The 14,080-nt window shown below is 44.1% G+C and overlaps 1 protein-coding gene across 1 annotated transcript in view; it reads left to right on the top strand.

Annotated features, from left to right (window-relative positions):
* Nucleotides 1-14,080, top strand: part of plxnc1 (plexin C1) — a 197,320-nt gene that overhangs the window by 175,252 nt on the left and 7,988 nt on the right. Inside the window, exons 26-29 of the mRNA XM_073066019.1 lie at nucleotides 9,254-9,360; nucleotides 10,895-10,949; nucleotides 11,922-11,962; nucleotides 12,045-12,146. Of these exons, the coding sequence (XP_072922120.1) occupies nucleotides 9,254-9,360; nucleotides 10,895-10,949; nucleotides 11,922-11,962; nucleotides 12,045-12,146 (305 nt within the window). The remainder of the gene's footprint in view (nucleotides 1-9,253; nucleotides 9,361-10,894; nucleotides 10,950-11,921; nucleotides 11,963-12,044; nucleotides 12,147-14,080) is intronic.

Genomic DNA, 14,080 nt, shown 5'->3' with positions numbered 1-14,080 from the left:
CCAGTGTAGAATGGCAGTGTACCAGTATGTTCTGGCCAAGATGGAGTTTTACCAGTGTAGAATGGCAGCGTACCAGTATGTTCTGGCCAAGATGGAGTTTTACCAGTGTAGAATGGCAGCGTACCAGTATGTTCTGGCCAAGATGGAGTTTTACCAGTGTAGAATGGCAGCGTACCAGTATGTTCTGGCCAAGATGGAGTTTTACCAGTTTAGAATGGCAGTGTACCAGTATGTTCTGGCCTAGATGGAGTTTTACCAGTGTAGAATGGCAGCGTACCAGTATGTTCTGGCCAAGATGGAGTTTTACCAGTGTAGAATGGCAGCGTACCAGTATGTTCTGGCCAAGATGGAGTTTTACCAGTGTAGAATGGCAGCGTACCAGTATGTTCTGACCAAGATGGAGTTTTACCAGTGTAGAATGGCAGCGTACCAGTATGTTCTGGCCAAGATGGAGTTTTACCAGTGTAGAATGGCAGCGTACCAGTATGTACTGGCCAAGATGGAGTATCACCAGTGTAGAATGGCAGTGTACCAGTATGTTCTGGCCAAGATGGAGTTTTACCAGAGTAGAATGGCAGTGTACCAGTATGTACTGGCCAAGATGGAGTTTCACCAGTGTAGAATGGCAGTGTACCAGTATGTACTGGCCAAGATGGAGTTTTACCAGTGTAGAATGGCAGCGTACCAGTATGTTCTGGCCAAGATGGAGTTTCACCAGTGTAGAATGGCAGTGTACCAGTATGTTCTGGCCAAGATTGAGTTTTACCAGTGTATACTGGCAGTGTACCAGTATGTTCTGGCCAAGATGGAGTTTTACCAGTGTAGAATGGCAGTGTACCAGTATGTTCTGGCCAAGATGGAGTTTTACCAGTGTAGAATTTCAGCGTACCAGTATGTTCTGGCCAAGATGGAGTTTCACCAGTGTAGAATGGCAGCGTACCAGTATATTCTGGCCAAGATGGAGTTTTACCAGTGTAGAATGGCAGTGTACCAGTAAGTTCTGGCGAAGATGGAGTTTCACCAGTGTAGAATGGCAGTGTACGAGTAGGTTCTGGCGAAGATGGAGATTTACCAGTGTAGAATGGCAGCGTTCCAGTATGTACTGGCCAAGATGGAGTTTTACCAGTGTAGAATGGCAGCGTACCAGTATGTTCTGGCCAAGATGGAGTTTTACCAGTGTAGAATGGCAGCGTATCAGTATGTTCTGGCCAAGATGGAGTTTTACCAGTTTAGAATGGCAGTGTACCAGTATGTTCTGGCCAAGATGAAGTTTTACCAGTGTAGAATGGCAGCGTACCAGTATGTTCTGGCCAAGATGGAGTTTTACCAATGTAGAATGGCAGCGCACCAGTATGTTCTGGCCAAGATGGAGTTTTACCAATGTAGAATGGCAGCGTTCCAGTATGTTCTGGCCAAGATGGAGTTTCACCAGTGTAGAATGGCAGTGTACCAGTATGTTCTGGCCAAGATGGAGTTTTACCAGTGTAGAATGGCAGCGTACCAGTATGTTCTGGCCAAGATGGAGTTTTACCAGTGTAGAATGGCAGCGTACCAGTATGTTCTGGCCAAGATGGAGTTTTACCAGTGTAGAATGGCAGCGTACCAGTATGTTCTGGCCAAGATGGAGTTTTACCAGTGTAGAATGGCAGCGCACCAGCATGTTCTAGCCAAGATGGAGTTTTACCAGTGTAGAATGGCAGCGTACCAGTATGTTCTGGCCAAGATGGAGTTTTACCAGTGTAGAATGGCAGCGTACCAGTATGTTCTGGCCAAGATGGAGTTTCACCAGTGTAGAATTGCAGCGTACCAGTATGTTTTGGCCAAGATGGAGTTTCACCAGTCTAGAATGGCAGTGTACCAGTATGTTCTGGCCAAGATGGAGTTTCACCAGTGTAGAATGGCAGCGTACCAGTATGTTCTGGCCAAGATGGAGTTTCACCAGTGTAGAATGGCAGTGTACCAGTATGTTCTGGACAAGATCTAGTTTCACCTGTGTTGAATGGCAGCGTACCAGTATGTTCTGGCCAAGATGGAGTTTCACCAGTGTAGAATGGCAGTGTACCAGTATGTTCTGGCCAAGATGGAGTTTCACCAGTGTAGAATGGCAGCGTACCAGTATGTTCTGGCCAAGATGGAGTTTCACCAGTGTAGAATGGCAGCGTACCAGTATGTTCTGGCCAAGATGGAGTTTCACCAGTGTAGAATGGCAGCGTACCAGTATGTTCTGGCCAAGATGGAGTTTCACCAGTGTAGAATGGCAGTGTACCAGTATGTTCTGGTCAAGATGGAGTTTCACCAGTGTAGAATGGCAGTGTACCAGTATGTTCTGGCCAAGATGGAGTTTCACCAGTGTAGAATGGCAGCGTACCAGTATGTTCTGGCCAAGATGGAGTTTCACCAGTGTAGAATGGCAGTGTACCAGTATGTTCTGGACAAGATCTAGTTTCACCTGTGTTGAATGGCAGCGTACCAGTATGTTCTGGCCAAGATGGAGTTTCACCAGTGTAGAATGGCAGTGTACCAGTATGTTCTGGCCAAGATGGAGTTTTACCAGTGTAGAATGGCAGCGTACCAGTATGTTCTGCCCAAGATGGAGATTTACCAGTTTCGAAAGGCAGCGTACCAGTATGTTCTGGCCAAGATGGAGTTTTACCAGTGTAGAATGGCAGCGTACCAGTATGTTCTTGCCAAGATGGAGTTTCACCAGTGTAGAATGGCAGCGTACCAGTATGTTCTGGCCAAGATGGAGTTTTACCAGTGTAGAATGGCAGTGTACCAGTATGTTCTGGCCAAGATGGAGTTTTACCAGTGTAGAATGGCAGCGTACCAGTATGTTCTGGCCAAGATGGAGTTTTACCAGTGTAGAATGGCAGTGTACCAGTATGTTCTGGCCAAGATGGAGTTTTACCAGTGTAGAATGGCAGTGTACCAGTATGTTCTGGTCAAGATGGAGTTTTACCAGTGTAGAATGGCAGCGTACCAGTATGTTCTGGCCAAGATGGAGTTTTACCAGTGTAGAATGGCAGCGCACCAGCATGTTCTAGCCAAGATGGAGTTTTACCAGTGTAGAATGGCAGCGTACCAGTATGTTCTGGCCAAGATGGAGTTTTACCAGTGTAGAATGGCAGCGTACCAGTATGTTCTGCCCAAGATGGAGTTTTACCAGTGTAGATTGGCAGCGTACCAGTATGTTCTGCCCAAGATGGAGATTTACCAGTTTAGAAAGGCAGCGTACCAGTATGTTCTGGCCAAGATGGAGTTTCACCAGAGTAGAATGGCAGCGTACCAGTATGTTCTGGCCAAGATGGAGTTTTACCAGTGTAGAATGGCAGCGTACCAGTATGTTCTGCCCAAGATGGAGATTTACCAGTTTAGAAAGGCAGTGTACCAGTAAGTTCTGGCGAAGATGGAGTTTCACCAGTGTAGAATGGCAGCGTACTAGTATGTTCTGCCCAAGATGGAGATTTACCAGTTTAGAATGGCAGCGTACCAGTATGTTCTGGCCAAGATGGAGTTTCACCAGTGTAGAATGGCAGCGTACCAGTATGTTCTGGCCAAGATGGAGTTTCACCAGTGTAGAATGGCAGCATACCAGTATGTTCTGGCCAAGATGGTGTTTTACCAGTGTAGAATGGCAGTGTACCAGTATGTTCTGGCCAAGATGGAGTTTTACCGGTGTAGAATGGCAGCGTACCAGTATGTTCTGGCCAAGATGGAGTTTTACCAGTGTAGAATCGCAGTGTACCAGTATGTTCTGGCCAAGATGGAGTTTTACCGGTGTAGAATGGCAGCGTACCAGTATGTTCTGGCCAAGATGGAGTTTTACCAGTGTAGAATGGCAGTGTACCAGTATGTTCTGGCCAAGATCGAGTTTTACCAGTGTAGAATGGCAGTGTACCAGTATGTTCTGGCCAAGATGGAGTTTCACCAGTGTAGAATGGCAGCGTACCAGTATGTTCTGGCCAAGATGGAGTTTTACCAGTGTAGAATGGCAGTGTACCAGTATGTTCTGGCCAAGATGGAGTTTTACCAGTGTAGAATGGCAGTGTACCAGTATGTTCTGGCCAAGATGGAGTTTCACCAGTGTAGAATGGCAGCGTACCAGTATGTTCTGGCCAAGATGAAGTTTTACCAATGTGGAATGGCAGCGTACCAGTATGTTCTGCCAAGATGGAGTTTTACCAGTGTAGAATGGCAGTGTACCAGTATGTTCTTGCCAAGATGGAGTTTTACCAGTGTAGAATGGCAGCGTACCAGTATGTTCTGGCCAAGATGGAGTTTTACCAATGTAGAATGGCAGTGTACCAGTATGTTCTGGCCAAGATGGAGTTTTACCAGTGTAGCATGGCAGTGTACCAGTATGTTCTGGCCAAGATGGAGTTTTACCAGTGTAGAATGGCAGCGTACCAGTATGTTCTGGCCAAGATGGAGTTTTACCGGTGTAGAATGGCAGCGTACCAGAATGTTCTGGCAAAGATGGAGTTTTACCAGTGTAGAATGGCAGCGTACCAGTATGTTCTGGCCAAGATGGAGTTTCACCAGTGTAGAATGGCAGTGTACCAGTATGTTCTGGCCAAGATGGCGTTTTACCTGTGTAGAATGGCAGCGTACCAGTATGTACTGGCCAAGATGGAGTTTTACCAGTGTAGAATGGCAGCGTACCAGTATGTTCTGGCCAAGATGGAGTTTTACCAGTGTAGAATGGCAGTGTACCAGTATGTTCTGGCCACGATGGAGTTTCACCAGTGTAGAATGGCAGTGTACCAGTATGTTCTGGCCAAGATGGAGTTTCACCAGTGTAGAATGGCAGCGTACCAGTATGTACTGGCCAACATGGAGTTTTACCAGTGTAGAATGGCAGTGTACTAGTATGTTCTGGCCAAGATGGAGTTTCACCAGTGTAGAATGGCAGCGTACCTGTATGTTCTGGCCAAGATGGAGTTTCACCAGTGTAGAATGGCAGCGTACCAGTATGTTCTGGCCAAGATGGAGTTTCACCAGTGTAGAATGGCTGTGTACCAGTATGTTCTGGCCAAGATGGAGTTTTACCAGTGTAGAATGGCAGCGTACCAGTATGTTCTGGCCAAGATGGAGTTTCACCAGTGTAGAATGGCAGTGTACCAGTATGTTCTGGCCAAGATGGAGTTTTACCAGTGTAGAATGGCAGTCTACCAGTATGTTCTGGCCAAGATGGAGTTTCACCAGTGTAGAATGGCAGTGTACCAGTATGTTCTGGCCAAGATGGAGTTTCACCAGTGTAGAATGGCAGCGTATCAGTATGTTCTTGCCAAGATGGAGTTTTACCAGTGTAGAATGGCAGCGTACCAGTATGTTCTGGCCAAGATGGAGTTTTACCAGTGTAGAATGGCAGCGTACCACTATGTTCTGGCCAAGATGGAGTTTCACCAGTGTAGAATGGCAGTGTACCAGTATGTTCTGGCCAAGATGGAGTTTTACCAGTGTAGAATGGCAGTCTACCAGAATGTTCTGGCCAAGATGGAGTTTCACCAGAGTAGAATGGCAGTGTACCAGTATGTTCTGGCCAAGATGGAGTTTCACCAGTGTAGAATGGCAGCGTACCAGTATGTTCTTGCCAAGATGGAGTTTTACCAGTGTAGAATGGCAGCGTACCAGTATGTTCTGCCCAAGATGGAGATTTACCAGTTTAGAATGGCAGCGTACCAGTATGTTCTGGCCAAGATGGAGTTTCACCAGTGTAGAATGGCAGCGTACCAGTATGTTCTGGCCAAGATGGAGTTTCACCAGTGTAGAATGGCAGCGTACCAGTATGTTCTGGCCGAGATGGAGTTTTACCAGTGTAGAATGGCAGCGTACCAGTATGTTCTGGGCAAGTTGGAGTTTTACCAGTGTAGAATGGCAGCGTACCAGTATGTTCTGGCCAAGATGGAGTTTCACCAGTGTAGAATGGCAGTGTACCAGTATGTTCTGGCCAAGATGGAGTTTCACCAGTGTAGAATGGCAGCGTACCAGTATGTTCTGGCCAAGATGGAGTTTCACCAGTGTAGAATGGCAGCGTACCAGTATGTTCTGGCCAAGATGGAGTTTTACCAGTGTAGAATGGCAGCGTACCAGTATGTTCTGGCCAAGATGGAGTTTCACCAGTGTAGAATGGCAGTGTACCAGTATGTTCTGGTCAAGATGGAGTTTCACCAGTGTAGAATGGCAGTGTACCAGTATGTTCTGGCCAAGATGGAGATTTACCAGTGTAGAATGGCAGCGTACCAGTATGTACTGGCCAAGATGGAGTTTCACCAGTGTAGAATGGCAGCGTACCAGTATGTTCTGACCAAGATGGAGTTTTACCAGTGTAGAATGGCAGTGTACCAGTATGTTCTGGCCAAGATGGAGTTTAACCAGTGTAGAATGGCAGTCTACCAGTATGTTCTGGCCAAGATGGAGCTTCACCAGTGTAGAATGGCAGTGTACCAGTATGTTCTGGCCAAGATGGAGTTTTACAAGTGTAGAATGGCAGTGTACCAGTATGTTCTGGCCAAGATGGAGTTTTACCAGTGTAGAATGGCAGTGTACCAGTATGTTCTGTCCAAGATGGAGTTTCACCAGTGTAGAATGGCAGCGTACCAGTATGTTCTGGCCAAGATGAAGTTTTACCAGTGTAGAATGGCAGCGTACCAGTATGTTCTGGCCAAGTTGGAGTTTTACCAGTGTAGAATGGCAGCGTACCAGTATGTTCTGGCCAAGATGGAGTTTTACCAGTGTAGAATGTCAGCGTACCAGTATGTTCTGGTCAAGATGGAGTTTTACCAATGTAGAATGGCAGCGTACCAGTATGTTCTGGCCAAGATGGAGTTTTACCAGTGTAGAATGGCAGTGTACCAGTATGTTCTTGCCAAGATGGAGTTTTACCAGTGTAGAATGGCAGCGTACCAGTATGTTCTGGCCAAGATGGAGTTTTACCAATGTAGAATGGCAGCGTACCAGAATGTTCTGGCAAAGATGGAGTTTTACCAGTGTAGAATGGCAGCGTACCAGTATGTTCTGGCCAAGATGGAGTTTCACCAGTGTAGAATGGCAGTGTACCAGTATGTTCTGGCCAAGATGGCGTTTTACCTGTGTAGAATGGCAGCGTACCAGTATGTACTGGCCAAGATGGAGTTTTACCAGTGTAGAATGGCAGCGTACCAGTATGTTCTGGCCAAGATGGAGTTTTACCAGTGTAGAATGGCAGTGTACCAGTATGTTCTGGCCACGATGGAGTTTCACCAGTGTAGAATGGCAGTGTACCAGTATGTTCTGGCCAAGATGGAGTTTCACCAGTGTAGAATGGCAGCGTACCTGTATGTTCTGGCCAAGATGGAGTTTCACCAGTGTAGAATGGCAGCGTACCAGTATGTTCTGGCCAAGATGGAGTTTCACCAGTGTAGAATGGCTGTGTACCAGTATGTTCTGGCCAAGATGGAGTTTTACCAGTGTAGAATGGCAGCGTACCAGTATGTTCTGGCCAAGATGGAGTTTCACCAGTGTAGAATGGCAGTGTACCAGTATGTTCTGGCCAAGATGGAGTTTTACCAGTGTAGAATGGCAGTCTACCAGTATGTTCTGGCCAAGATGGAGCTTCACCAGTGTAGAATGGCAGTGTACCAGTATGTTCTGGCCAAGATGGAGTTTCACCAGTGTAGAATGGCAGCGTACCAGTATGTTCTTGCCAAGATGGAGTTTTACCAGTGTAGAATGGCAGCGTACCAGTATGTTCTGGCCAAGATGGAGTTTTACCAGTGTGGAATGGCAGCGTACCAGTATGTTCTGGCCAAGATGGAGTTTCACCAGTGTAGAATGGCAGTGTACCAGTATGTTCTGGCCAAGATGGAGTTTTACCAGTGTAGAATGGCAGTCTACCAGAATGTTCTGGCCAAGATGGAGTTTCACCAGAGTAGAATGGCAGTGTACCAGTATGTTCTGGCCAAGATGGAGTTTCACCAGTGTAGAATGGCAGCGTACCAGTATGTTCTGCCCAAGATGGAGATTTACCAGTTTAGAATGGCAGCGTACCAGTATGTTCTGGCCAAGATGGAGTTTCACCAGTGTAGAATGGCAGCGTACCAGTATGTTCTGGCCAAGATGGAGTTTCACCAGTGTAGAATGGCAGCGTACCAGTATGTTCTGGCCAAGATGGAGTTTTACCAGTGTAGAATGGCAGTGTACCAGTATGTTCTGGCCAAGATGGAGTTTTACCGGTGTAGAATGGCAGCGTACCAGTATGTTCTGGCCAAGATGGAGTTTTACCAGTGTAGAATGGGAGTGTACCAGTATGTTCTGGCCAAGATGGAGTTTTACCAATGTAGAATGGCAGTGTACCAGTATGTTCTGGCCAAGATGGAGTTTTACCAGTGTAGAATGGCAGTGTACCAGTATGTTCTGGCCAAGATGGAGTTTCACCAGTGTAGAATGGCAGTGTACCAGTATGTTCTGGCCAAGATGGAGTTTCACCAGAGTAGAATGGCAGTGTACCAGTATGTTCTGTCCAAGATGGAGTTTCACCAGAGTAGAATGGCAGTGTACCAGTATGTTCTGGCCAAGATGGAGTTTCACCAGTGTAGAATGGCAGTGTACCAGTATGTTCTGGCCAAGATGGAGTTTTACCAGTGTTAAATGGCAGTGTACCAGTATGTTCTGGCCAAGATGGAGTTTTACCAGTGTAGAATGGGAGTGTACCAGTATGTTCTGGCCAAGATGGAGTTTTACCAATGTAGAATGGCAGTGTACCAGTATGTTCTGGCCAAGATGGAGTTTTACCAGTGTAGAATGGCAGTGTACCAGTATGTTCTGGCCAAGATGGAGTTTTACCAGTGTAGAATGGCAGTGTACCAGTATGTTCTGGCCAAGATGGAGTTTCACCAGTGTAGAATGGCAGTGTACCAGTATGTTCTGGCCAAGATGGAGTTTTACCAGTGTAGAATGGCAGTGTACCAGTATGTTCTGGCCAAGATGGGGTTTTACCAACTACCTCACGAAGTACATCCTCTGTCAAGCCTTTTTGATAATAAAAGTTCATTTAAAAGAAATTATTTTATTTCACTACTACCTTAAAACAACTATTACACACTTTATCTCATTTATTATAAAAAGTAAATTGTTTTGCTTTTAAGAATGAATAACAGTTTCAAACAATATTAATGATGCTGATTATTTATAATACACACATTTCTCTTAAAATAAATTTTGATCTGAATATGACCAGTTAGTGATTACTTTACTAATTCTGTGTTTGCTCCAGAGTATATTATAAATGGAACACACCGAAGACTACTACAAGATATTGATCAGACAACGCAAGTCCTTGAAGCGGATGTGAAGAAGATAAACACTTTGAGCCATTATAATGTATGTTGAAGATGTAATGCTGAGGCTTTATATGGCATTGGAGTATTATGAGCAGTTTTGAGCTCCTTCACAAGAATTACCCTGGGAATGAAAGGGTTAACATATGACGAGCGTTTGATGGCTCTTGGCCTGTACTCACTGGAGTTTAGAAGAACAAGAGTGGATCTCATTGAAACCTATCAAGGAAAGGCATGGATAGAGTGGACATGGAGAAGAAGTTTCCTACAGTGGTAGAGTCTAGAACCAGAGGGCACAGCTCAGAATAGGAGAATGTCCCTAATCTATGGAATTCATTGTTACTGACAGCAGTGTAGGCCAAGTCATTGAGTACATTAAAAGTAGCGTTTGACAGTTCCTTAATTAGTAATGGTATCAAAGGTTACAGGGAGAAGGTCGGAGAATGGAGTTGAGAAGGACAATAAATCTGCCATGATGGAATTACACAGCAGAATCAATTGGCTGAATGGCCTAATTCTGCTCCTGCTCTTAGGAGGTCCATATAATTCATCAGCCACTTTTAATTTGTAGCACATCTTTGTTGCAAAGGAGCTAAGTAGAATCTGATGTGGGGGCACACGTAGGAGGGGTGAAGAGATGAAGGGAGGAGACTGAGAGGTATGGGGAGAGGAGAACTGATTATGGAGGGGAACAAGTGGTAGAGATTTGGGGAAGAATGTTGAATACAAGTTTTGAGCAAAAATGTAAGAATGGCACTCGAGAAGGGATCAGAGGGATGAGAGCAGGTTACCAGAGAAAGGAAAGAGGAAGTTATGAGAAGAGGGGAGAGACTGGATTGATGGGAAGGGGGGGGGGTGTTAGAAAAAGGGAAAAGAAGTATGGGGAAGAAGAGGCAATGGGGAAGGGAAGAGGGGATGATGGGAAAATGGCATAGGAGATTAGAGGGAGAGAGATTAAGACAATAGAAGAGGAGATATTGAGGTACTGAGAAGTGGGTTTTGAGGGAAGGGAAGAGGTGGTCATGGGTAAAGAAAAGTGGAGGTTATAGTGAGGAAAGGAAGAGATGTTTCAAGAAGGAACAGGTTGGGAGAAAGAGCAACAACTAAAGATGAAGAACAACAGCTTACAGTGGGATAAACAAGGGCAAAAAGTAAAGAGGCTACAAGGAAGTGATGGAGGTGATTACAGGATGAGGAGGGAATGAGATACTGTGTAGAAGGAAGTGTAGGTAATGGGCACAAGGTGAACAGGTGGAGGAGGCTTGTCAGTCTATTGAGAGGCAATCGAGTTATGTGGAGAGCAGTGACAAGTGTGAGAACAGATTAAGAAGGGAGAGAACAACCAGGTTATCAAAGGAATGGTAAGGTGAGCGGGTGAATTGGTGAGAAAGGTTATGGAAGAAGATGGAGAACAGAGAATGAAAAGGGAGGAGAGTTAGAGAGGAAGCATATTCGAGACAGAAATAAGGTTTTGTGATAGAAGGTTATGAGAGCAACATGGGGAAATAAATGATGAGAAATGAAGTGCTTATGTAGTTAACATTGTCAGTAACCTTTCATTCTTACAAATTGTTCAGATTCCAAATGGAGCATCAGTAGTTGTGGTAAGAAGAGCAAAAGATTCAAAGCCAGGTAAAATATACTATCATTAATCTTCAAAATAATTGATTATATGTCTTGAATCTCAATAAATATTTCATCAAATAGCTCATTAAAGGCTATGAGAGTTTCACTTCCTGGAGGTGCTACATGAAAATATAAAACAGTGAATTGTTGTGCTTCTGGTTAGTGCCATAAAACCTCAGATGGAAGTACACCTGGGGAAAGTATTAATTATATTGTCATAGAGTTGTACAACTCTGTAGCAAATTCGTCAGCTCGCCCTATTGTATCTGTGAGCATTAATCTATTTACTCACATTAGGTCCAGGTAATAACGAGCCTTTTATGTCTTATCCTTTGTTCTTAAAGAATTTTGGATATTCTAAATAGAATGTAATTCTAAATCTTCACTTTCTTTAAAATTTGTTCCTAACTGAGTCAAAACATTGATGTGATGCTATCTCTTTTCCATGCCTTGTTGCCCTGACTACAGCCAGATTCTACCATGTAGTATGAGATTAGAGTAACCTACTGACCAGTGCAAGTTCCATTGGAATGTACCTTTCCTTGATAAAGACAGATGAATTAGGTCTGACAAAAAAGTGACAGTTCTCTTGGTCACAATTCAGACACAAACCCATAAATTGCTCAAATTTCATTTGCAATTTCAATTTTGTAATTTGGCACAGTGGATATGAGCTGTCAGTCTTTGGATTCTTAGTCTAGTAGCAGAAGTACAATGCTGCCAACCCTATGAATGTTAGATTGTGTTGTCTATTCTGAAAATAAGTTGAGTCCAAATTAAAACTGCTGTGGCAGGCTAACCAAAGGGTTTGAAACAGTCATATCCTTTGATATATATCAGTTCTTTATTCATCAAAGGATTTGAACCTGGGAACTGATCTATTCTCCACACTGATATCCCTTGTCTTTAGTACAAAATTCAAAATTAAACCTTTACATCCAAATTACTAACAGATTATCCTAAACCATCTTCTTCCAGTTACTGTGGGTGATGAGTCTGCAGACAATCTTTGTCATTTGGTATGTATTTTGCACATTAGTTCAATTCTACTCACTATTTCCAGTGATTTGTTCTATGTGTGACTGTGCTCTGCTTTTTTAGATCTCACCACAGTCAGAACCTGTAGAATCTCCTGTACCAGAACAAGGCAAACAGAAGGTCAAGGTCAAAGAGATATATCTAACAAAGCTGCTGTCCTCCAAGGTACCATACTATTGCTATTTCTTCACTGTATATTTATTTAACAACTACTTGTGCAGAAAAACATGGGACCAGGCAGAATACCAATGTGCACAGTCTATATGAGCCGAACGGGATGTTTCTGTGCTGCAGTGCTCTATGACTCTTTACTTTAAAGTCCATTAAGGATCCATTGTAACTTCAGTGCTCCCAAGTGACACCCCATCACTCATTACGAACAACAGCCATGCCATGTGGGGTTACTGCTTCATGACAGCAAACTGCTAACGGGAGACATTTTTCTGCTCCTGAGTGGCAGAAACCAGTCTCTAATGGATTAACATGAGAGTCCAAAGTAACAGAATAGCAATAATGCTTTGAAAGAAGTAAAGAAAAGATTAGCTTTATTTGTCACATGTACATCAAAACATACGGTGAAATGCGTTGTATGCATCAATCAATTCAACAAGGTTTTCTTCTGAACAGCCGTGTTTCTGGAGCCAACATAACATGCCAATAACTCACTAACCCTAACCTATATGCCTTTGGAACATGGGAAGAAACCTACACAGTCATGGGGAGAATGTATAAACTCCTTACAGGCTGCAGCAGGAATTGAATCCCAATTTTACAGCTGGAACTGTAAAGTGATGCTCTCGCCACTATGATACCATGCTGACTCTGTGCTCCAGTGAGAGGAGAGGGATGGAGACGCCACAATCCTCAATTTCAGCTGCAATTAGTCAGCCAGGTCCAACAATACGAGACCTAGCATTGTAAATTTCTTCTCTTAAAAACTCCCCAGTTAGGGTTCTTGGGTCTTCAGTAGACAGACATATAGACACTTACTTCTGACTCATTACCCATGTACTGCCTTCCTGCATGCAGCCCACAAGAGCCAAGTTTCTCTTCCTCCCTTCTCTCAATTATATCTTCCTCTTGTAATGCACTATACTTTTCTGCTCCATTTCCTCAATGGGCTAAATAGCCTAATCTGTTCCTGTGTCTTATGGTCTTTATTTCTTCCCCCTTGTCCTTTATTCTTCTGGCTATTTTTGGTAGAATGAGGGGAGCCACGGTCATCTCTGTTGGATGGAAAGGGTGGTCAGGAAGGAGGGGATGTGTGAATAGTGCTCTGTGACACAGCATACTTATTTCATTAGCAATATAAACTATAATTTAGTTGTTCTGTAGAACTCAACTTGACATATGTAGAAGAACCATGGCTCATACCGTTGGTCTGATACCTATCCAGAAATATCACATTTCTTCCCACATTTGTTGTGTTCTACAGAAGGCATCATACCTGGGAGACAGGACATTAGCCCTCTCCTGCCAGCCTTTTTTACATGTTAGCCCCCACAAGTCTCTGGTATACCACCTTATTCCCTCGCCCAATCCAGAAAAGAATCTCTTTCCATGTTTAGACTGATCATATCATCAAACTGTCTAGCTCCACACCTGCATGCTCCCCTCCATTTGTTTTACTGCTGTCTGGCTGCCATAAGATAAGTTTGAGCAACAAATCTACATGGATTAAACACAAGAAAAAGTACATCTTTAAGAAGAATTACTCTAAAACATCCACAACCTCAGTTTGCATATTTCAGGCAGTATTTTTTGAGCTTATTTATGGGGAGCTGAACATTTACAGCAAGACCAATCCCAAAGGAGAAGGCAGTGCTTAGGCAACTCCCTGTTCACTGTAAAGGTGTCACTGGAGACTGAGTTTGTGTGGTATTGAAAGGCTGGTGATATATTTCTAAGTCAGGATAGTGCTCAACTTGATAATGTTCTAATATGCCTGCTGCCCTTGTCCTTGTTGGCAGAAGGATAGGATTTGGGAGGCACTGCAGGAGTGGCCTGGTTGAAGAACTGCAGTGCATTTTGTAGATGACACAGTCTGATGGAGGGAATAAATGTTTAGGGGCTGGATGGTCTGCTAATTAAGTCGGTTG

Source organism: Hemitrygon akajei, chromosome 14 (assembly GCF_048418815.1).
Source record: "Hemitrygon akajei chromosome 14, sHemAka1.3, whole genome shotgun sequence".
In the NCBI taxonomy this organism is placed as follows: domain Eukaryota; kingdom Metazoa; phylum Chordata; class Chondrichthyes; order Myliobatiformes; family Dasyatidae; genus Hemitrygon; species Hemitrygon akajei.
This window is presented reverse-complemented; position numbering and strand designations above follow the sequence as displayed.